This window comes from Canis lupus, chromosome 20, assembly GCF_003254725.2.
Source record: "Canis lupus dingo isolate Sandy chromosome 20, ASM325472v2, whole genome shotgun sequence".
Taxonomy (NCBI): Eukaryota; Metazoa; Chordata; class Mammalia; order Carnivora; family Canidae; genus Canis; species Canis lupus.
The window spans coordinates 35463943-35488924 of record NC_064262.1 but is presented as its reverse complement, the minus strand read 5'-3'; the positions used below and the strand labels follow the sequence as shown (position 1 = coordinate 35488924).

General features: G+C 42.8%; 1 protein-coding gene across 11 annotated transcripts in view; it reads left to right on the top strand.

Moving 5' to 3' along the window:
- The window catches only part of CACNA2D3 (calcium voltage-gated channel auxiliary subunit alpha2delta 3), a 945794-nt gene that overhangs the window by 775554 nt on the left and 145258 nt on the right, over window positions 1–24982 (top strand). For all 11 annotated transcript variants that reach the window (XR_007404330.1, XM_049098270.1, XM_049098267.1 and 8 more), the window contains 6 exons: window positions 3004–3049; window positions 3208–3305; window positions 5342–5435; window positions 8431–8526; window positions 15195–15316; window positions 17971–18051. Coding sequence is in view for 10 of the 11 variants with exons in the window: in XM_049098270.1 (XP_048954227.1) it covers window positions 3004–3049; window positions 3208–3305; window positions 5342–5435; window positions 8431–8526; window positions 15195–15316; window positions 17971–18051 (537 nt within the window). In the remaining variant the exon portion in view is untranslated. The remainder of the gene's footprint in view (window positions 1–3003; window positions 3050–3207; window positions 3306–5341; window positions 5436–8430; window positions 8527–15194; window positions 15317–17970; window positions 18052–24982) is intronic.

The following is a 24982-nucleotide window of genomic DNA, read 5'->3' as shown; positions in this document are numbered from 1 at the left end:
AGTGTTCTTCCTGAGTGTCCCCAGACAATATGGCCAAGAGCCGGAAGATCAGTCACAAGCCAGTTTCAATTAGACAGAGCTGGTTACAAGTGCATGTCGTGAACTTCCAGAAGCTGGACCACCTTGGGGCTCACTCCGATGATGTAGTGGAGACGAAGAGATTGGTGGTCCCTGAGATGCCAAGTTCCATAGCCAGCTTCCTGGTGTACTGCCAGCTTGTGTGCATTGTTTTACAGGTTTTAGTTTTTGTCTCCCAAAAAACTGTAAGATCTTAAGGGGTAGGAAGGAGATCGGAAGTTTTCATAGTGCCCACTGCAGAGCTAATCAGTTGTGTGGTCTCTCTTCCTAGAGACAGGAAAGAGGGAGCAGGGAGCTTGGTGACTTGGGCAAGATACTCAACAGGACATGTTCTCAAAAATTATTTTTTTAACTTCTAGAATTTTCTGGTTGTACGAGCCATGTGTCTCTCTGCAGATAATTATGTCCATGAAGCCAGAAAATTCATGTCTGAGGTCAAGCTGAGGAAATAACTCATTGTTAGCATAAGAGAAAGAGAGATTATTAATGGCTTATTTGCCTTTCATGTGTCCATTCTGTTAGTCAGTCCTCAATACAAAGGTCTCTCTCTCTCTCTCTCTCTCTCTCTCTCTCTCTCACACACACACACACACACACAGTTGTTTTTGCATTGTCTTTGGGGTCATTTGTTCAGTCACTAACTTTCCCCTGTGTGTTTCACAGCTGTTAGGCTGAGAGGTCATAGAGAGAATCTCAGAACTAACCGTAATCACCATCCAAGAAATTAGTGTGAATCCCTACAGGGCGAAGAGTATCTAGTTATCCATACAAAAGAGGTCCAATCTTATGTCTGTTGGTCCTCTGTCAGTAAGAGGGCTTACAGTCCTTCCAGCTTTGAGTAGCTGCCAAGCCCAAGAAGGCTGCTTCCCCTTGGACTAACTAGTAGAGGGTCTTATCATCATAAGCGCCGGGCACAATCATTGTTCTTGGAGAAGGCAGGCTTTCTTGGGGATGGAAACCACACTTCTGTAGGATCTTCCATAAGGAATTCTGCTCCACAGAATGTGGGAATCTTCAACATGTTTTGCCATTGTCATATATTGCACAGATGGTCAAGAGGTAGACATTACTTAAAATGTAGAGTTGCTACTAAGGCTGAAGGTATGGGCTATAGTTCTACTTGATGAAATTGTTTCTCTTCTGTATCTCCTTGACACTTTGTATACATATATATATACATTACATATATGTATATATAAATATAAAAATACATATAGAGAGAACACAGTAGTTGTTCATTAAATTAGAGCTTATGTCATTATTGTCTGCATGATCAGTCATCTAGTAGATGTGGTCGTATCAGCAGGACCAAAATCAGAGGTGAGCAACTTAGAAAACAATTCAATTTCCTTGGTGCCCTGAGAACTTAGAGAGGAAACAATCAGAAAGACCTCCCCTCCAGGGATTCATCTACAGAGCCTCTGAAACAGAGCCAGAGAGGGCTTTATCGATGATAACAGACACTAGAGAAATTGATAGCATTGACAGCATTAACCCAGTATTCCAGGAAGGGGAGACCCCACCTCAGGGCCTTTGCACTGGTTATTCCTTCTGCCAGAGCACTCTCTCCCAGTTATCTACATGGTTCTGTCTCTTCCTTCCTTCAGGTCTTTGCTTAAAAGTCACTTTCTCAACGAAGCCTTCTCTGACTACCCTACTTAAAGTTGAAACTCTTTATCCTTTATTTCCCATCTCTTGGCACTCCCCATTCTTATTCAAGTCTGTTTTCCTTCATAACCCTCGTCACTAACGGATATGCTATGTGTTTTAGTTTTATTTGCTTACCTCTTTTCTACCACAGGAAAACAAATACCACAAGGGCAGTGATTTTGTTTTGTTCATGCCTATATTCTCAGGGCCTAGAATAGTATCTGGCATGTAGTTGAAGAAAGGAAGGGAACAGGCAAGAGAGAATTCAAGAAGTTGCAATGATACCTCCAAAATCATTCAACCAGTGGGTGTTGGAATGAGGAAATGACACTTGGGTCCTATATGATGATTTTCTATCTAATGTATCCCCTACTGCCTATAAAATCAAGCAGGAGTGTGCGGTATCAGGTCTAGTATTTTGCTATTTATATTATACATTTGTATTTGAAGGGGAAACTGGAATCTTGAGAGCCATAAGATACTCTTAGCCATTTGGAAAACTCTGATACACTCAAGGAGGCTATAAGCATCATTCAAGTTCCTGAGGTCATCACTCAGAAGTGTGTGTCTGCTGATGAGCCTTCAAAATGAACTCACATGAAGATAAAATGAAAGACAGTGATTTCACAGAGTTAGAGTGATCTAGAGCATTCTGTTAAAAACTCCCCAGTTCCTTGCAAACCTCAGTTGTTCCAGCTACTTTTATGGACTGATGGCTCATTTTTTACTTAGGATCTCATAACGACTAGCAATTTTTGCTGGTCAAAACCAGTCGAGTATTGGCCGTTTCATATCATTCAACCTATATTTACTCTCACAACCAGCTATCAGTTATTTCTTGTTTTGCACATGAAGAAACTGACATTTGGAAGAGCAAAGTAACCTGCTGACATCACACCTGAGTGATGTGCCCCAGCCCAGCTCTGTGCACTGGCTGTATGGGGCTCCATTTTCCATGTTTCTACCACAATGCCAGGCTTGTCTCCAGGAATCACTGCTGTGCTGTTTGTCTTCACGGACTTCAGGCTTTCCTAGGATAGTCAGCCTAGGAAGGTGCCAGTGGTGGCTGAGGGAGATGCAAGTGAGGAGGGAGTTCTGCATCACTTCCTTTGTTCAGAGTCCCCTTTTCAGAAGCAGATATCTTTGGGGTTGATGCCTATCCATCACCACTCAGTGGTCCTGCCCTCAAACATTAAAAGCACATGAGAAGATGAGGGGTGCCAGTGCCCCATGCAGGTGGTCCTTACACATTAACCCCTTCTCCTTGACCCCCAGGCCTACATGACTTAGAGCACCCTGACGTGTCCTTGGCAGATGAATGGTAAGAATTAAACCATCCGTCATCAGCATGGGTATTTGTTGCCATCTTTGATTTCAAGTCCTCTATACTCCCTTCCTACCTCTCCTGGTTCAAAGGCAAAGGAAGGCGGTGCCACAGATACTCACATGTTCTTGCTTTGGCCCCTGTCACATTCTTAGGTCCTACTGCAACACCGACCTACACCCCGAGCACCGTCACCTGTCTCAGCTAGAAGCTATCAAGCTCTACCTCAAAGGCAAAGAACCTCTGCTCCAATGTGAGTGTGCTTTCAACACATACTGTGTGTGCATGTGGCCATGGTGGGAGTGAACTTAAAACCCTACTTCCTCTCAGCTTTCAGGGGAAGCTTTGCTTCCACGGAGATCATCGGTCCCATCAAATCCAGCCAAGTGGCTGCTGCTTATGGGAACAAGAGGCAGAATGTGGGCTTCTTTAAGTCACACAGAATCCTCAGTCCCAGTCTAATCCTTTGCATTGGATTTTTCCTCTTACCAGACCACTTAAGTCAAGCACCTGAGTAGTATGAAAACAGTACCACTGGGAAGGGACTGTGAATATCTATGTGCTCCTTTATTTTATAAACAAGAAACAAGGGCAGGCAATAGGACTTGTCTCATCTCAGGCCATACTCTAGGTCTGGTTCTCTCTGGAATGGGATCATCACCGTGACATGTTGCCTCATGGGGCATACATGCTGCTGCTCCTACCAAGGGTCCTCTGAGGAAGCTCACAGAGTCAGAAATGGCCAGTGGCTAGTGCAGAGGGGGCAGGGAGAGAGCAGCAGGCCTGATGCTCACCAAGTGCAAGAGCAGTCCCTGGACTGGCATATGAGTTCAGATAGCTAGTTTGGGCAAGGAGAGATTCACCAACAATGAACACAGCACCTGTCCCTACCCCCAATGGGTAGGGACACTTAGTCAGCGATGTGAACCATCCTTTACATGGATTCTCTCGTAGGATAACCCCAGCAGCCCTGTGAGAGATGGAAGGAGGTTTATCTAACTTTCTAAGCCACCTCTCCATGGAATGGACATACTGTTTGCTACCTGCTCTAATAGAGAAAAGATCAGATGGGCATCACATAAGCCTAATTTTTCATTTCCTTTAACTATCTGAATGGCATATTTAAACAACAAAGATATAGAGATGATATAAAAATTTACATTTATCATCCAGCTTTATATAATCTTAATATTTTACCATATTTCCTTCTGGTACTTTTTAAGGAATGAAACATTACAGATAATATTGAAACCCCTGACTCACCCTGTACAGTCTCATTTCTCTCCCAGAGAGAATCACCCTCCCTCCTAAACTGGTTCCTCACCTCCCATTCATCTATACTATTACTAGAGTACTGTAAACAGTATGTGCCATTATTTTCATTATTTTGTGTATTAACATTTATATGTGCTATACTGTATATCATCTATGGTATAATATATGTATTGTTCTGCAACTTGTGTTTCACTCATCACATTTTGAGATTTACTTGTGTTGATTATTTACCTCTAGTGCATTTATTTGAATTCCCTGGACAGTATCCCACCACGTAACTATATCTCAGTGTATCTATTGTCTTTCCGGCGATGAGTCGTTTCCAGTGTTTGCTTTTACAGCATAGTGCCACTGTCTCGTTGGCCCCCAGCCAAGGGGAGGACTGGCTGACTGTCAGTGATAATTAGTTGGCCCCTCTGTAGACCACTTGGAGGGCTCTGGGATGCTTTTGCTGGACTCATCCCACTGACTCCTTAGCCTCTTGTATAGAGTGCCAGCAAGACTCCCTTTGGATAGGGGCAGATTTCTTGCTTTAATCTGGAAAAAAAAAAAACAACTTTTAAATGGAAGGAATCACAAAATAAGAGTCCCAGGAGTGTTTAGCTATTACATTCCTTCCTCTTCTTACAAATCATGGGGAGCAGAGCCCTGAAAAATTGCAGATTTTGATAGAGGAGAGAAATGGGGATGAACAGAGCAAACTTTCTAAGGCATGCTGGTCTGTGGCACAAACTACTAGATGGACAAAGAAAGCAGAAAACTGAAGAGGGACACACCCAAGACTCTCCATTTGCTATCAGGTCATCGGAACGCTTTGGGGGTCCCTGTGTGGCTGGTGTAGCCACTGTGAGAACTGTTCCATATTTTCAGCTGGTGGGAGGTGAAGGCATAAAGCGATATACCGTGAGAGAAAATAGCTTGCAGTTACTACAAAGTGAGCAAGGCGAGCACCTCTTGTACCCCCTGTGGGGACCCCAGCCACAGCCATCTTCTCAAGGGTGTCCCTCCTAATAGGTGACAAAGAATTGATACAAGAAGTCCTCTTTGATGCCGTGGTGAGCGCTCCCATTGAAGCCTATTGGACCAGTCTTGCCCTCAACAAATCTGAGTAAGTGGTTGCACGTGTCCCCCTTTCATGGTCATTTCCCCACAAGCCGTCCGAAATATGGTTATGGTTTAAAGAACTAAACTGTTTTAGGAGCTTGGTGTTAAAGTGCTTTAATTTTCCCCAAAGCTCCAAACCACAAGAGCTCGAGCAGATTAGCGGCTCGGGCTTGGGTGGCAAGCTCCTGGGTTTGACATATAATTTGAGTTTTAGCGTTACATGAAATTTGGTGTGCCGAGGTGGGGGGCGCTTCTGAGGAAGCGGGAGGTGGAAGGAGCACTTAGCTTCTTGCCCCGCCGTGGCTCCTACTGCTTCACAGTCTGAAGGGGACTTGGGATCTGGGCCAGGCCGGCTTGTAAGAAGGATGGGGAAGTGAGAGCTCTGTTTCATGAGGGTGTCAGGATCTAACCCTGTGGCTTATTTCTGAAGCAGAGGATGCAGGGAAGGCAGGGCTGGGCAATAGGAGTTGTCAAAGTCTTCAGCAGCTTATTAATATTCTTATTTTACTAACTAAAGTAGGTTATTAAAGATTAAAAATAGGAGGCAAAATGTGTCTTTCTCCTATACTTTCCCATCATACATTTAGTTCTGTCTCCTTTTCTATTCTTTATTAGCTCCTTTCTTTCCTTTACCTTCCCTTTTGTATATTCTCTTCTATCTTTCAACCTGTTCTTATTTTCATTCATTCATTCTCTCATCAGATACTGATTGTATGTCTGTTATGTGCCAGGCACTGGACTAGGTTTTGGTGAAATGGAGCTAACTCAATCAATCAGAGTCCTTGCCATCATGGCATCTGCAATGTGTAGTGTGCCAGATTGTGATGAGTGTGTAAGAATTGTGATAACTACTTTAAAAGAAGTGTAAGGACATGTAAAATTTGACAACACCTGGAGTGGAGATGGAAGATACAAGTTTTTTTCTGGGTAGAAACTCAAGAATTCAATGGTTAGAGAGCATTTTCGGGAAAATGAAACAGCATGTGCAAAGGTCCTGAGGTACAATAGTACTTGACACATTCGAGGAATTTAAAGAAGGCCAACAGAAGTGAAATATAGAAGGTAGGCTGGAAGATGTTGGGAGATGAGACTGCAGAGGGCCCAGGTGACTCAGGACCCTTGGGAGTCAGGTGAGGATTTTAGATTCTATACTGCAAGTATTAGAAAGTCATTGAATGATTTTAAGAGGGACATTTTAAGATTTTAAGAAGGACATTATCATATTTGCATTTTTAAAGACTATCCCTCTACTGCCCCTCTACTGCTATGTGAAGAATACAGTTGAATGGCGTAAAAATAATAATAAATACTCCTATAGCATTCTGAGGGATTTGCCACTTTGACCAAGGCAGTGGCACAGAGAGAAAAGATTCACTTGTGGCATGCTCCAGAAGTGAGACCTTCCTACTCCCACCCTCAGATTTGATGGTGGGTCTGCTGAGTAAGAGAAGAAAGGCTGAGCTGTCAAGGATCACGCTCAGGTTTTCAACATGAATACCTGTGTAGATAGTGGTACCATTTCCTAGGACCAGAGACAATGAAAGAAGACCAGGTTTGGGACTAAGCATGTCAAGAGTTCTCTTCTGGACACTTTAATCTCAAGTCTCCCAAGTGGAAATATGTGGTAGGCAATTTTATCCAGGAGTCTGGAGCCCCAAAGAGACATCACCATTCTCATTATACTTAAGGGTGTCCTTGGACTGCTTACCTACATGGTTCTTATTTCCTGGGAAGGTTTGGGAAGAGTCAAAGCCTTTCCTGCAATTGCATTCTCTGGTGGATGTGGAAATGTTTCTTTTAAGCTCTTATGAAACTCAAAATCCAGTGCAAAGATTGCTGATTCACTCCTAACACATGCTAAAGATTTCCAAAATGGTAGCTTGCTTTGTAGTCCACATCTGTAACTGATTGGGCAGCCTGGCTTTCCAATTTGGGTAGGCTGCAAGCAGAAACAAATGCATAGTGTTGGTTTTTATTCACCCCTTAAATACTTAGAGGTAGTATCGGCCACTTTGACTACCATCAAAGATCAAGTAACCAAATTATCTTATATTGAAGATGACATGGATAGTGCTTCAAATCAAGTGACTACTAGCATTTAAGGAAGGGAAGCAAATTTAAGAACCACTATTTCTCTTCATACTTTTATTGTAGGATGAAATTATGTATTTGTGGCAAAAGACCCGTTGCCTTTTTTGTGAAGAGGGAGACATTGTGAATATCCCAAATGTGCTCAAACATACAAACTTTGCCTTGAAAGTTGAAAAAAAAAAAAAAAACACCTGTAGTGAATTTTAAAATAAATTTTCTTTGCTAAGGCCACTCTCAGGGGGTCCTGTGCATGCTATCTTAAAGGGGTCATTTGAAGAAACCTCCCCCCCCCCCTTTTTTTTTTACTCATCTCTTTGGGATTGGTGGTAAGAAGAAGACCTATGCTCTGGTAAAATTTATAAGATGATGGCTTCAAATGGTATAGAATTCAGGTTCTAGACATTTCTCATCTGTCGGGCACTGCAGACGTGACTTAGTGGCTCAGTTGCTGTTGTTACTGTCAGATTCCACTAACAGTCTCAGGACCAAGAAAGGATTTGGTAGGTCAATGCAAAAGGCTAGCTCTAAGGATTTTCTTCCTTTCCTTAAAATCATTTCCATTGCAGCCTGTTCTTCTGAATTTGCACCCAGAACCCTAGATAAGGTGTGTTTACTTAGCATAAGGGGTGTGCATTCTCTCATGGTGCTTTGGAGTTCTCAGAACTCAATGGAGTTCTTAGTTTTTCTTGCAAGAATGACCACAGAACTTTTGTAAGGAGTGAGTTTGCATTCTGTGCTTGGTGCACGCGTGCAGCTGTGTGCGTGTGTGTGTGTTTCTGTAATTTCTTTTAAAACTTCAGGTTTCAAAACTACTGTTTCATAAAATATCCAGTGAGTCTTAAAATGCAAAAGCCATTATCTGCTGACTGTCTGGAAGCATCCCCCTGTTGTCTGCTGCTGTGTTTCAGGAATTCTGACAAGGGCGTGGAGGTTGCCTTCCTCGGCACTCGTACTGGCCTCTCGAGGATCAATCTGTTTGTGGGGGCTGAGCAGCTCACCAATCAGTAAGTAGGAAGGCTCCTCTGCAGGGGCCCAGGGAGCTCCTGAAATGGGAAAATCAAAGGGAGGCTTGCGTTTCTTGATTCTATGACTGGTAGAAACAGAATTCAGGCCACCCCGGGCCTGCTGACACTGCTCCCCCTCTGTTCTACCACGGGGGCCTGAGCGTGTGTGTTCACCTGCCGGCTGGCCTTTCCACAACCCTTTGTTCTTCATGCTCGCTGGCTTCTGTCCACTGTCCTGGGGTCCTCTCCCGCGCTGGTGAGTCATCGCAGAATCTGGCGATGGTGCGGCTGCTGGGGGAGCAGCCAGGAGGAGGACTCCTGACGAATGGCCCCGGGGCATTCAGCTGCTCTGCAGCTCTGCATTGGAATTCCTGCCTGTCCAAGAATCAGTGTTTCAAGTCTGTTGTTTATTTGTTTGCGTATGCTTTAATAAACCTCGGTGCCGCTGCGCTGAGCCTGAGGGCCTGGAGAGCCCCACGCCCAGGAGTGGGCAGGCTGGTGGTACTTGGGTTTGACAGTGTGTCCTTGTGCTTCCAAAGAGACCCAGACGGACAGCGGGCAGGGCCTCCCCAAGTCCAGGACCCAGATGCCCTGGAAACCAGTGCTCAGCCTCTGTGTCTTCATAGAGCAATAGGGTCTTACCTCTTCAGCCTGGTGTTGGAGCAGAGCTGGTGTGAGCCTGGGAAGTCTTTTCTAACCCCATTTATATTTCTCAGTTTGGTATTTTTTTTTTCTCTAAAGTAAGAGGTACAGATCTAGTCTGAGAGTTGGAAAGTTTGCCAAGTATGTGTGGGAGGGTTCAGACACTACCCTCAGACATCACACACCCCAACCTATGGATACCTGAGGGTGAATAATCAAGCCACAGGCTGGCCACCAATCCAAAAGGGGTTGGCCCACAGGAGACCCGAGGAGGAGATGCTCTTGTCCCAGCAAGCCCCATCCAGCAGTGCTCTTGCCTCTTAGATGAGGCCCTGACTCCCACCATAGGATATTATAAAATCAAATCTGGGAAATGGCAAATCAATAGATTTTTAGATGGTCTGTGACTTGGCTTTTAAATCCCACTCAAGGACTCTTTCTCAGCATCTCAAATTTGTCATTTAGGAAGTTGGTTACACTTGTGACTTGATTTTTTTTTTTTTTCCAAGCCCTCATTAGCTTTTTAGCCCTGCCCAATTGTTTTTCCAGAGGGCAAGTTCCTAGGACTAGAAATGTCAAGATACACATCACTTTCTCCTTTCTGGACCTAGAGAAACAGAAGGAGACACAGGAACTGACTCTCTTATGCTCAAGAGGAGGGCTGTTCATCTTGAGATTGAAACAGACAAAGCAGAAGAACAATTACAACAACAAAACAGTGTACCTTGCTAGTCTGTCCTGTAGGTCACACTCAGGACTGCTGGGGTGAGCACCTGGCTTGTCCCACCGGTTTGCTTCTGAAAAATGACAGTGATGATCAACCTGGGTTCTTGGGACCTATAAATGTAAAACCACTTTGAGAAGCTAAAAATATCTGCAAGTATAGGTTAGCTCTGCTCCCTGTGACCCTACTGTGACCCGGAGTGAGTAGTCATTGGATATCTGGATGGATGAGATAATTCTTCTGTCTTCAAGAAACTCATACCATTGACTCATATAGAAGTACCTTTGGCATATTGTGCCTCTATATATTCATATATACTCATGTAGAGGCATAATAGAATTGAGTGCTGTTGTCTTAGGGTCTTGTACCTGACTATCCTGTCCAAGCAAATGGCATTTGTTTGTTTTTAAGATTTATTTATTTATTTGAGAGAGAGGGAGAGCACAGGCACATGTGCATGAGTGCAGGAGGAGGGGCAGAGGGTGAGGGAGAAAGAGAATCTCAAGCAGACTCTCCTCTGAGCATGGAGCCAGACATGGGGCTTGATCTCACAACACTGAAATCATGGCCTGAGCCAAAATCAAGAGTTTAACACTTAACTAGCTGTGCCATCCAAATGCCAGATGGCATTTGTTAAGACCCAACTATTCAGATACTCTCTTAGCCAGGGCTAGAAAGCTTTTAGATTTTCTGTGTTTTTGTTTTTATTTTATTTTATTTTATTTTATTTATTTATTTATTTATTTATTTATTTATTTATTTATTTATTTTTATTTTCTGTGTTTTTAAAGAAGGGAGGCACCTGGATGGCTCAGTTGGGTAAGCATCTGCCTTCTGCTCAGGTCATGATCCCAGGGTCCTGGGGTCAAGTCCCATATCAGGCTCTCTCTGTTCAGTGGGGAGCCTGTTTCTCCTTCTGCCTGCTTCTCCCTCTGCCTTCCACTCCCCCTGCCTGTGCTCTCTCCCTCTCTGAAAATAAATAAATAAAATTAAAAAAAAAAAAGCACACAAAGAAGAGTCCAAAGTACCAGGGAGAGGGCTAGAGAATGTGAAGTCCTCACCACAAGACTAACTAATATTAGCATCAGCCTCCTATGCTGAGATTCCATCTCTTATCACCACCACCTGCTTTTAGAAGCACATCAATTCTAGTTCACTGCCTCTGTGCCTGCCAGTGTCAGCAGTGAATCTTGTGCCTCCAACGTGGCCTCTTGGAGCAGATGTAACACATACATCGAAGCAGCGATGTCAGCCTCTGCACTGAGGTTCTGCTCCACCCCCCCATCCCACCTCCCGCCAAGAGTCCTAAGTCTAAGAGATGATTGCTTCATGGAGTCCATGTAAACCACAGAGAACGAAAGAAGCTCCTGAGCTTTAAGAATTCTATATATTTGTTGGAGCCATTTTCAGTTTACATACTGTGGCATGGCACTCTAATAGAATCGTGGTAAATAACTTTATTCTTCCCATCTTGTAGATGAGTAAATGGGCTCAGAGATTCAGCGACTGACCCAATGTAACTCACCCAAGGTCATTCAGCTGTGCCTAAAACCTAGACTTGTCTCACACAACACCACACCAGCCCCTAGTATCCAGAAGTAGGCTTTCTTTCTTTTCTTAAAGATTTTATGTATTTATTCATGAGAGACACAGAGAGACATAGGCAGAGAGAGAAGCAGGCTCTACGCGGAGAGCCTGCTGTGGGACTTGATCCGAGGACCCCAGGATCACGATCTGAGCCAAAGGCAGATGCTCAACTGCTGATCACGATCTGAGCCAAAGGCAGATGCTCACTCAGGTGCCCCCAGAAGTAGGCTTTCATCTCACCCAGAAAGACCTATCTTCCTGAAGAACATTTTCAGAGATCCTGGAGAATCAGCTGTCTCCTTCCTTTTGAATCACCACCTGGTAGTTGTCAGGAACCCACAAGGTTTCCTGGCAACCAGACCTTCTTCTAGTAACACCAAAGCCAATAGAGATCAAGCACTACAGGTTCTTGCTTGCTGCAACAGGTGCCAGCATGGTCTGGGCCTGAGCAGCAGGCACTGGGTGCTCAGTTGTGCAGTGTTCAAAGCCTATTACCTGTTGTCCTCAGATGTTCCCCATCAGTTTAAGCTATTATCCCACCTTCCAGGACTGGGAAAGAGCCCTCCCCTTCGACCCCTGCTGCCCCTGTAGCACCATTAACTGCTGAATGAAAAGGTTGCCTTCCTCCCCATGGTTATATACATCCAACCGCTGAGCAGGACTATCACAAATGAAAATTCATGGTTGTGCCATGACGCAGTATGGAAGGCAGCCGTCCGTTTCACCTGGGGCTAGGCAGCAGAGTCCCTTCCACACACCTGTCCAAGTCAGATTTATGAATAAACTCACGTCTAAAGAAAAAAAAATGCCAAAGGCCACATTTCAATATTTGTGAGTCCTGTGGATTTTAGGATCATGGAGCATTACCACTGAATTTATCAGTGCAAGGAGGAGCTTGTCTATAATAGTATGCCTGGAACTCCCTCCACCCAGCACTTTGAAAAACCCAGAGGTCTTGGCACCATCTCTGTCCCGCTCATGACTCCGCAGCTGGCCTTTTGAATGACAGCAGAGAGTCTTTACGTGGTAGCATAATACTGATGAGGGAGTTTGGAAGAATTGAGAAATATTGTTTAGAAAAGATATAGCAAATTGCTTTGAATACTTGAGGAACTCTTATCGGAATATGAGATTTGATTTATTATGTGATCATTACACATACGATGAGTGCCTGATGAGTGCCAGGCCCTGGAAATGTCAAGAAAAATAAAGTCTCTGCCCTTAGAGAGAAATTAGGACATACTAGTGTAAGTTAAAAGGAGTCTTATTTCCATGCTAAGAATTTTAAGGGTGGCCTCCAATGGTATGGGCTTCCTCTAGGAGTGAGCTTTGCATCTTAAGAAGAGATCAAGGGATCACTGATTGGCCACACCCTAAAACCACAGAATGCTTTCCTGATTTAGAAGCTAATTCAAGTAGTTTCTAAAAGCCAGCTAATTGCAACTTAGCACATAAATTCAACCATGCTATAACAGTGTAGAATATTTGAGTATTTTTCTCCATTGTCTGTGCAATCAGTCCAACTTCACATTGCAAACTGCTGGATAGAAAGTGGTGCCATTTCTGGTTCAGTGAGTGGCCTTTTCCCCTGTATACACATTGTCCCCTGACTGCTCTCCTTTCCTGCAAGCTGTCTGCAGACTGGGGACTAGCCAGGCAGTCATTTCCTCCCCTGAGTCCTACTGTGTCAGCCAAGACGAAGCACTTGGGTGCTGGAGAGTAAACATGAACCTTTGGAGTTCATTGAAGCCAGCACAGACTCATTGGAACTTTGGGATATGTAAGGCTCTGTGGAGGGAACCAAAAGCTTCTTTCCTCAAAGACCTCAGGAGGCTTGGGTTGGGACACAACATAGTGCAGATGAGGCCAAGGAAGAAGGAGGCTGTGTGACAGACCAAGGCAGTGGGCCCCAGGTGGGGCAGGAGCTTACCCATGTCTGCAGATTTGTGTGGGAGGTGGGATTTGAGGCACACCATGAAGGGAATATGATTTTGAAAGGAAGAGATAGGGAAGAAAATGCATGTAGGCTTCAGGGTAGAGAAAAGTGCTGTGGGCAGCAGGTGGGAGGCTGGGCAAAGTGAGGGATTTACAGAGGAGGCAGGCAGTCCTGCTGTCTGGAGGGAAAGCTGAGGAAGAAGGAAAGGAGCAAGGATCTCTACGTGGCCAACTGCTACCTCTGTTACACTTTTTCTAAGAAGAGTAAAAATCTGCTTAAGAAGTTGCTCTTCCCAAGGATATCTGATCATGTGTGAATTATAAGGCAAGACAGAGCTTTCTGACTATCTTTGGTCTTCTGATATGATTTCTGGAGGCTCTGTCTGCTTGCTTGCTTGCTTTAGATGCTAAGATAATCAGTTCACTAGATATACTAGAAGAAGTCATTTCACCCTCTAGGAGTTTGACTGCCGGAATTCATAGGGTGTTTGAGTAATCTGGGGTGCACAGTGTTCTACAGGTTGTCTCAGAACTGGGATAGGCAGGGTGGGGTTCTGAAAGCCTACACTGTCTTTATCCAACAAAGGCATTTGGGACGCACTGGCATCTGGCTTTTCCTTGCTGAGAGGTGCCAGGATCCTCATCTTCTCCCTCTTCCTCGTCTCCTCTCCTTTCCTCCTCCTCTCCTTTCCTCTTCCTCCCTTCTATTCCAGTTTTATTGAGAAATGATTGACCTACACCACTGTAAAAATTTCAGATATACAGCATGATAGTTTGGTTTACATATATGGTGAAATGATTACAATAGGTTTACTTAACACCTCTCATCTCATACGGGTACAATAAAAGAAAAGGAGAAAAATCCTCCTTGTGACGAGAACTCTTAGGATTCACTCCTTTCACAACTTGACTGTGAGTCATGCAGCAGGGTTAGCTGTAGTCACCGTGTTGTACATAACAGCCCTAGGACTGACTTATCACCAGAGGCTTGCACCTTTTGACCACCTTCTTCCAGTTCCCCTTGCCCCCACTCCCTGCCCCTGGTGACCACAAATACAATCTTTTCCTGATTGTGGTGGAGTTTTTTGTGGGTTTTGTTTGTTTGCTTGCTTTTGTTTCTTTGTGTTTAGCTTTCACAGATAAGTGAGATCATATAGTATTTGTCTTTCTGTGTTGGATTATTTCACCTAATGCTTTCAAGTTCCATCCATGGTGTTGTTGCAAATGGTAGGATTTCCTCATTTTTATGGCTGGATAATGTTCTATTATCTGTATATATACCACCATTTCTTTTTCCATTCATCTATCGATGGATACTTAGACTGTTGCCCTATCTTGGCTGTTATAAATAATGCTGCAATGAACAGCAAATATCATTTTGAGTTAGTGTTTTCATTTCCTTTGTATATATTCCCAGCAGTGGAATTGCTGAATCAGATGGTAGTTTTATTTTTAATTTTTTTGAGGATCCTCCATACTGTTTTCCGTAATGGCTGCTCCAATTTCCATTCCCACCAACAGTGCACGAGGGTTCCCTTTTCTCCACACTTTCGCCAACACTTGCTGTCTCTTGTCTTTTTGATAATAGCGATCCTAACAGGTGTGAGATGGTTTTGATTTGGATTTCCCTAATGCCTAGTGAAGTTCAGCATCTTTTTATGTATCTGTTGGCCATTTGTATGCTTTTATGGGGGAAAACTGTCTATTCAGATACATTGCCCATTTTTAAATTGGATTATTTGTGGCTTTTTAACATGTTATTATTCCTTTCCATTTCAAGGGATTTCTTGAAAGCTGGAGACAAGGAGAACATTTTTAATGCAGACCATTTCCCTCTCTGGTACCGAAGAGCTGCTGAGCAGCTTCCTGGGAGTTTTGTCTACTCCATCCCATTCAGCACAGGTGGGTATCATTGGAGGTGGGACTCTGTATGGTTCTGCTGGCCCCACGCATTGCATGCAGGGTGTAGGAAAGCTGTCTGAATGCTGGAGTGAGTCTTGAGAGGCAGTGTTGAATATTGGCCTAGCAATGAACTACCAACCAGTTCCATGAGTATAATGGCCCCAAGTAAAATGAAGCTTTTGCTTAACCAAAGCATGCAAGAGCATTTCTGGAAACAGGACTGCTCTTTTTTATTGTGTGGAATTTGAATACAAATTTCTCAGGAGAAAAGAAACAAAAACAAAACAACAACAACAAAAAAAACACAAATTTCTCAGGAGATTTTTTTTTTTTTTTTTTTATGTTGTCCTGGCCCCACTTAGAGAAAATTCAGACAGGCATAACATCCTTCTCCAGAACCATCAGTGAGTCACACCACTTTGGAGGCCCACAATACCCCTATAAAAAACTAAATTGATTCATATCTAAATGCAGGAGTGAGGACTAAGGTTTTGTGTAGCCTTGTGCTCTCCTAAGGGCTGCAATGACTAAGGAAAAGCACCTAGCCAGTGATTTTTCTAATCCTAAGATTTTATATTATATATATAAAAAATTAAGGTTGCCTCCCTCCAAAAAAGAAGTGAACATTATCTTATTTCAACCAGGTTTAGGAGCAAAACAAACTGCAATAGTTTTTAATTGTCCTTGGGTTTTAGGGTTTTTTTGTTGTTCGTTTGTTTGGTTTTTTGGTCTCCCACAGCTGATACTTTTTGTGTCTATTTTATGTAAGGCTCTGACTGTGCATTGTAGTAACTTTAGGTGACTAAGACCTAGTTCTATAAGCTTGGATTCCTTTGAACGGTTCCACCTATACTTATGGTTTATATTAAAGCCAACTAACCTAGTCTCTTGCAAGCATTCCTAAATCAACCCTAATGGAGGTTCTCTAGTGCTTAGTGTCGGAGCCCCCTCCCTGAGTCTTAGCATTGCTCATTTCCATGAACGAAAACATCTTCAGAAAGAATGCTTTCAAAATTTACAGAAGACATATTGACAAGGGTTGTCTAATAACTAGGTGAATTGACTCATTAGGAAGAGGGTTATCAGGAAGATATTCAAGGAAAGCCAAACATTATTGTAAAAATTCCCCAAACAGGTAGAATTTTGGAGGAGATTATCACTTAGTTTCCTTTTAGGACTGAGATTCTTAGTCTATACTCCTTTGTACACACGCCCACACACAGTACGTGTCTCACGTACAAATGTCCAGGTGACTAAAGCTCTTTCTTTATATTTATTTGTATGACATTTTATTGCCAAAAATATCAACTGAGAGACAGTGAACTCTCTCCTTTTGTAAATCTATCAATGTCTTCTTTTATCATACAATGTCACGATACTTTCTCTTTCTTGATCTTCTAAGACAAAAATGGAACTTAGCTTACTAGATGTGGACAGGAAGCCTTTTCTGAAAGGATGGGTTTTGCTCAAAGCTGGACAGGGAAAAGGAGCAGTAGGAAATAAAAGTTATGAGTGATTGGCCCTTCTGTAGGTTTGCTTTGTTACTCTTCTGTCTTTTTCCTATAGAGGCTTATGCCTGAGAAAAACAAATTCTGGTTAATTAAGACTGTTGTAGAATTGGTTTTTGGCAAGTGGGGTTTTCATTGAACTTTCAGTGAAATCCTATAATGAAAAGGAATTTACTTGTTCATGGTAAAGTTAAGGACGACTTAACATCTTAGGAGATCTCATTCTTCCTTTGGATTTGGAGAAAATGTTAAACATCATCAAGTTTAAGTGTTGTGGTGGAACTCTCTCTCATTTTTTCTACCGTGTGTTGATTACCTGTACACATTGGAAAAGAAACTGGTTTCATTACTGCTTAGACTCAAGCTAGGAGAAAACTCTCAATTGCTTCAGCCCTACGTGTATTCAAATTCAGGTCTGCCTCCCCCCTGTTGCCCAATTCAATTGGATTCCCTCGAACACTTTTTATGAAGCAAGTGCTGTGCTAACAATTATTAACTCAGAGGGTTTGAAATTTGCGCTCAGTGTCTTTTAATTCATAGGTATTGGAATCATTGTTAGTAATTGAAAATCTCTTAAGATTAATGTCATACTGTTACGACATTAATAAGAGTTTGGAGTAAGGATTGCGTTCCGAGTCTATCCCTAATTGGAATGATTTTGTTAAGAAAAACTGGGCTTGAAATTATAATTTTATAAGTCAGTAAAGTCATAACCAAACAACTCAGAGCTGAAGTTCCCAAAGTGTGAAACAGTTTCAAAACCTTCTCTCATGTAGCTCTCCATGGCTGTATTTAGAGAGGAGATATAAATATGATCACTGACATAAGCAAACATTGTAATTAGTAACCACAAATAACCAAAAAAAAAAAAAAATGTGTTCCCTCCAGTGGTACTTAGTAATTTTCATGTGAAGTAAAGAGGCTGGACACCCCCCACCCAGTGTGATGGTTAGAACTCAGTGCACTGATTCCTTCAACTGAAAGGATTATCTACACAGCAGCTATGGCGTCACAGAGTTGGCCTACTCTGGGTTCTGGGAACCAAACACCAGCACAATCTGAATTGGTGACTGTAAGCCAATATGATTATTCTCTAAGCTGTACATGTAACTCTCTCCATTCTTGTGATGGTTTCTCTTCTTTCAGGAATAGTCAACAAAAGCAACGTGGTGACAGCGAGTACCTCCATCCAGCTCCTGGATGAACGGAAATCTCCCGTGGTGGCAGGTAAAGGATGGATCTTAATCAATATAAATAAGCATGACATACATTCATCTGGACAGTCAACTACGTCTATGCAGTATGTCTGCTCTTCAAAAATAAGATTTGAAAGAAAACAAAAATTGAAAATTACTTCTTTCTTAGCTTGGTATCATCACCAATTCAAGATTCTGACAGCTGGTTATGTTTGATGTGACAAAAGAAATCTCTCCCATTACTCTTATTCTTAAACTCTGAGCCAGTAAGAAACTGTTGGTATATTCAGAGGAGAATTTCTTGAAAGTAGGCAGCATGCTCATTTAAAGTAAGCTCCAGATCTCCCAATGCCACATCATTAGGATCACAGTGGGCATACTAGGAAAGTGTGGGTTTGTTTTAGGTACACGTAAGCTGAAATGTGCCTTCTGTGGAGAGCCTGCGATTGTCACCACTCTCATCCTACTGAGGGATTAGAGTTAGATGGATCTGCAGGTGCCAGGTTTGGGACCAGGAGAAAGCCAAAACATTTCACAATGGAGAGTCTGGAATTGTCAAAGAAATCCTGTCTCTGGCTTTTGCTGTCTCTCTCACTTTCAAGAGTGTCAGTAGATGTCTGTGGTAGCTGGGGACTTTTGTTGCTGGTATTTGATCTGAAGGGCCTGACACTGCCACAAGTGTTCCTTTGAGGTCAGCTCCTGACAAAAATGGAGTCTATGAGTCTGCCTGGCATATCATCTATTTCTGATATTGTTGGAGCCATCAGCTGATGGATGGGCAAGACCCTCCAAGCACCATCCTGATATTGGCTAGATTTACCAAAGGGAGTTGTTCTGTTCTACAGGCAATTTCCTTCAGTAAGTTGTACCATGGGTGGACTTTGAACATCAACCATTGTGTCTTTGCACACTGTGAATATTTGTGAGAAGGAATGCAAACAGAGCAGACATGTTTGAAGTGGTTGTTCTTTGGCTGGAAAACACTGGGCTCCTTTCCCCACTTTATTTCTGACTTAGCCTATGCATCATGATTGTATTAGCAGGGATGTGAAGATTTGAGGATATTTGCCCTGGTTATTCCTGGCTTGTTGGATATGGCAAGGAAGACTGTCTTATGTATCTGACCTATAGATCATCTTCATCTAGGCAGACCTGTAAATAATCAGTCAGGAGATAAGGACTCTGAGGATTCACGGCTGCTGTCTTCAAATTTTGTAACTTAGCATCTCATGTTCCTTGAAGAAAGTAGGAGACAGATCATTTAACTCAGTAAGGTTTACTTTTGCGTAAAGGAGGTCAGCCTTGCTTACCTTTAGGGTGATGCAACCAGCTAGTTCCAGAGGCATGTTATTTCTCTGGAATGGGGCCACAGTGCAGCAGCTGTCAATAACATGGTCTGACCAAAGTGGACTGTCCCCCTGTGTTTGGAATTTTCTGGAAATTCTTTCCTTGGGTTTCTCATTCAGTCATCATGAAGGATGTTCTGTGTCGGCTGTAAGATCACTGTGCCTATCCCAGCCACTTCTGTCCAAGCTAGCAAACTAAGGTCAGATGCTTCCAAATGCCAATTATTGCGTAAATGTCTGTTTGGCTGAGTATGGTCACAATGGGGACTCAGTCTGGGTCCAGTGTGGAGAAGAATGTGAATTTTCCAGATGGTTTGCTGGTCTGTACTGGTCTACTATTGAGTTACACAGCCGGCCAGAGACCACATGTAGGTCATGGGACATGGTTTGGCGAACCTTGAGTGGGTGGAAGAGAAATCCTCCCTTTTACTGCTCTTCAGTGTATGTCAACAGATCCCCATCATTAAGGAAGACAAAGAAGCAAGGTTATCTGAGGAACTGTATTTAGTACTTATCTTTTAAAACCAGTGCTTATTAACCTTCTTTTTAAAAGTGTGCTTGGTGGACAGAAGTAAAACAGATTTGCTCAGTTTGCTCTTGAAGGCTGCCAAGGATGCGGCACCATGAAGGCAGTGACCTCAAGAGGACCTCTCTGTCTCCAAAAGCAGAGCGGCCTCCTCAGCTCTCCCCACAGATTGCATTGACTCTGACTCACTCATCATGTCACTGTGTGATTAGGTTCGATAACTTTCTTCTGTATATTTTCCTCAAGTTAAGTAGACATTGTTTACTACTCTAAAATAAAAAAGGTCATTTTAATTGGGGAAGAAGCCTTGTTTTGGCAAGTGAAGATGAATATGTGAGCATGCTTGTCCCCCCACCAGTGTGCCTCCAACAGCAGATGGAAAACAGCCAACTGGCAGGAATGTGGGGTTTCAATGAAATCCTTGTGTTAAATTGAAATGTCTCTGGAAGGAAAGGTGTACAACTTTGCAAATAATCATCAAAGATGACTTTGAAAGGCCTGTACTGCTCTCAGGCCTGATCTGGTGTTTTCACATTCATCAGCTATGTGTGTCTGTTTGGGACAGAAAGAGTTTCTTGTTTTGTTTTGTTTTGCTTTTGCTTTATTCTCTTCTTTCTTTCTTTTTTCTTGTTTTCTTTTTTAAACAAAAACATTTAGATACTCATCTGTCAATGACATCTTTGAAGAAAGAGCAGTCAAACTGGCAGGATTCCATTTGTATGTCAGCCTCAGTGCATAAATGGACTCCATCCATCTTCTTGGCCTATGACATTGCTTACAGTCCTTCTCTTGAGGGACCTGCCAACTTTCCAGCTGCCACTAGTGTGCTGAATTTTCTTAATTGCTTTCTCACTGCAAAGGAAGAAGTAGTAGGACTCTCTCATTGGCCTACAATGTCTCTCCAGAGTGCTAGAACCTTCTATGTGTGAGTCAGGCCCCTCATCCATTTTCCTGTCCTTATTAGAAATGCAAACCTTGGGACTATAAAGTCCATGTAGGTTTGTCACTCACTCTGTAACTTGCTAAATGTGTGGTCTCAGGTCTCTGAAGTTCTCTCTAAAATAAATTGGGATCATTACCTCCCTCACCTTACTCTGGCTTGATTTGGGGATAAAATGAGAAAACAAATAAAATACTGGACTATGAAGAAGTATAAAAATGCTAGGAATTGGGGTGACCAATATTTATCTTCAAGCAGGTGGAATATTCATTCACTCATTTATTCACTAAATATTTCCTGACCCCCTTATTTTACTAGGCTCTCTAGATATTCACAACTGAGAACCAAGCTTCATAATGACATTGCCCCCAGAGACCTGTAAAATAGCAGTTATTTTTAAAGCCATGTCCACATAGGACAGGTGAATAGAAAAGCTGGACAATTATCTAGAAGGTCCTGGAGGTCAAAGACTTTGTTCTTTTCATCGCCTGTCCCTCTGAACAGAACCCCATGGAGTACCTAAAGCAGAGTGGATCGATCCTCAATAAGAATGCTACAAAATGAATTGAACTTGTAGAAACCTGTTTTGCCCTCGCTTAGTTATTATTGACTTGAGTTCCATAAATTACCTAGATCATGGTGTTAATTTTCTACTCTGCTCTTATTGGGGAGACTGGGCCCTACTGACAGAAGTCATAGGCACTGCTTCTACCATGTGAGGATAGAAATGCCATGGACAGAAAAGAAATGCACTGAGGGAAACACTGAGCCACCAGGGAGGGTGAAGTTATGCAGGGAATTTCTCCCATCTCTGGATGGTCTGTCTGACCCTCCTCTTCTCCTTCTGGACTCTCTTTGACAAATACACAGTATGGCATCTCAGTTTTCTCTAAAGAAGTTCAGATTTGGGGGCAGCCCCAGTGGCTCAGCGGTTTAGCACCGCCTTAAGCCCAGGGCGTGATCCTGAAGACCTGGGATCAAGTCCCATGTCGGGCTCCCTGCATGGAGCCTGCTTCTCCTTCTGCCTGTGTCTCTGCCTCTCTCTCTTTCTCTCTCTCTCTCTCTCTCTCTGTCTCTCTCTCTCTCTGTGCGTGTGTCTCATGAATAATAAATAAAATCTTTTTTAAAAAAAGTTCAGATTTGGGGATTTCTAAAATAACAGATAATAAATTCTAATTGTTTTCATTTGCTTTAAAATGTAAATTTTAGCATATCAAAATCTAGAACTTCTTCTACAAATGTTTCACTTTGATTTCTTAAATAAAATTTAAAAACCCTCCAAAGGCAAGGACTGTCCCAATTAGCTCTGTCTTCTCAATGCTAAGCACCAAGTTTGATGTGTGGTAAATTTGCCAAAAATAGTGACAGAATAAATAACTCAAGGAAGATGGGTTTCATTTTCACCTGTCCTGTGTAGGTGCAGAAGTTTGCAAATTTTATTGTCCAGACAAGGAGAACACAGCATTTGACAAAAACTCCAAGAGAAGCAATCAGCAGCTGCAACTCCAATCCATGCCCTCGTAATATGACACAGACCACTATGGGTATTTTAAGGGATAGAAAAACCATTTAGTACCCCATCCTAACGGCAACTGTGCTGACCCAGTAGTTATCTCTACATCAGCAAATGTCTTTTCTGAGGTCTGAGCATTGAAGTGATGCTTAGAATAGCTAATCTGATCAGCAGCAGGAAAAAAAAAATAAAAAAGTAGCTGAGAGACCATAGAGGCATTGTTTTCCTCCAGAAACAGTTTTCTAAAACAGATTTTTTTGAGGTGTGATTTACATACCAAAAATCCATCTAATTTAAGTGTTAAATTCAATTATTTTTAGTAAATTTGTGGGGGAGCTCTGATCTGCCAGTCTGTTTCTTTGCAAGAAACATGTTCAAAAGAGAAACACATTAAATCCATTCATTTGGGGAAATTTGAAAATGGGGTTATGTGGTCTCATTTGCATAATTCGAGGCAGTATAATGAAGAGGAATGCTTGATGTTAAGACAGAAGATCTCATTTTAATCAGCTAGTTAGGACAGAAATTAACACCCCTGACCACCAGCTATTGTCAGGTATATGGTATTTAAATGGAGTGTACTACTTAATATGAACCTTTCATTAAAAATAGATGAATAGTGTTGGCAAAATGTTACAGGCAAATATTCAGTTTAACAATATTCCTTTGGCGGGATTTCATATATACGAGTTAACGAATATGGCAGGAGTTATGTATCAAGTCTGTGTTGGTAAACTTCTAGTTTGTCAGGTTTGAGCAAAAGGAGTATTTCATCTTGGCAGAAATTAATACTTACTCACTAAACAGTAGTTCTCAACCAGGGGCAATTTCCTCCCACCGAGGGGACATTTGGTAGCATATAGAAATATTGTTGTCACAATTGGTTAAGAGGGGGTGCTACTGGCATCTCATAGGTAGAGGTCAGGGATGCTGCTAAACAAACATCCAGTAAGACACAGGACAGCCCCTCAAAACAATAAAGAATTATCTGGTCCAAACTGTCAGTAGAGGAGAGATTGAAGAATGATAAGCTTCAAATTTTTGTGCTTTCAAATTCACTGTTTTCGCTTATAGGCTCCTTTATGAAAAGATCTTGTCCCATTTCTTCATTTTGTAATTAAATTGTTCAATAAATGTGTATCTAGCATGTACTGTGTACATAGCGCTGGGGATACAGCTGCAAACTAGCCCCCCTCGAGGCCATCTTGGAATGTATGGAGGGATTTTTGGGTGATACAGTAAGAGGGCACTGTTGGCATGCCTTCGTACCTGGAGGTTGGGGTGACAGCTGCCCAACGAAGAATCCTCCCATACAAATGCCACAACACTCCCAGAAAACACTAAGACCAAGCTGCTGCCAAGGCAGAGCTTCCATTTGTGTGGGAGATACAGACAACAATGTATTGCATGAATGGGAGGAAGGCAGGGAGAAGGGAGGGAGGAGGGAGGAGAGAGGGAGGGACCCAGAGTAGTAAATGCTCTATAGAAAATAGACCAGGATAAAGAGATGAGATAATGCTGGCAGTGGCAAGGGCCGAGATGCATGCTCATCCTCACACATGTGTATCTGGGTATATTGCAGGGCCATTCTTCTGCAGACTCAGGGGTGGGGTGGGTCAGGGAAGGCCTGATAGAAGGAAAGTCTTAAATGGGGAGAGGCCGCCATCATGCAAAGATCTGCAGGAAGGGCATCCCAGGCAGATGGAACAAACTTCTCCAAGAATCTTGAATGAGATCCCTCATACATGTTGTAGCCACATTCCAGGTGGGTACTCTTGAGACACAGAGGAGTATCTCAAGTTTCAGGGGTATTTACTAGAATCTTAAAGCAGGACTGACAGACAGGTGGACAGATGACCCAGGGAAAGGTGGGGCACTCAAGGCAAGTCTTGGTTCTAAATGTCAACTATGAGGCAGGGCCTTTGATGTGTTTGGCATTTGCTTTTCTCTTCCTTTTTTTTTTTTTTTTTTTTTAAGCTGACAAATAGGAGCAATGGAGGGGCAAAACGAGGTCTAAGCCAGTATGACTGACAACAACAAACATCATAGAAATGGGTTAATGAGGTAGCTGCCAGTTATGCTGTATTTCAAGTCGCCACAGAGAACAGCTGCTCTGCATACCACCGTAGGGAGGCATGGGGGCATGGTAAGGATTACTGCTCCAGGAATAAAAATAGCCCAGAGTCTTGAGAAACTGGATCCTGTGTGCTAACTCTCCAGGATACTCACTGCCAAGAGGCACTGTCCTTTTATAAACCTTATCAAAAGCTCCAAGATACCCTCCACCCAAAACTCAGTGTCCAAATTTTCAGATAACAGGTTCTCATGCCTGGCTTGTGCATTCTATTTTTTTTTAAGATTTTATTTATTTATTCATGAGAGACAGAGAGAGAGAGAGGGAGAGAGAGGCAGAGACACAGGCAGAGGGAGAAGCAGGCTCCATGCAGGGAGCCTGATGTGGGATTGGATCCTGGGTCTCCAGGATCTCGCCCTGGGCCAAAGGCAGCGCCAAACCGTTGAGCCACCCAGACCATCCTGGCTTGTACATTCTAAATTGGCAAGTCGAGACCCCTCTTTTTGAGAATATGGTGTGATTTGGGCACTAAAGCCAATGTGAACCAAGGATTTGGCAGAGAG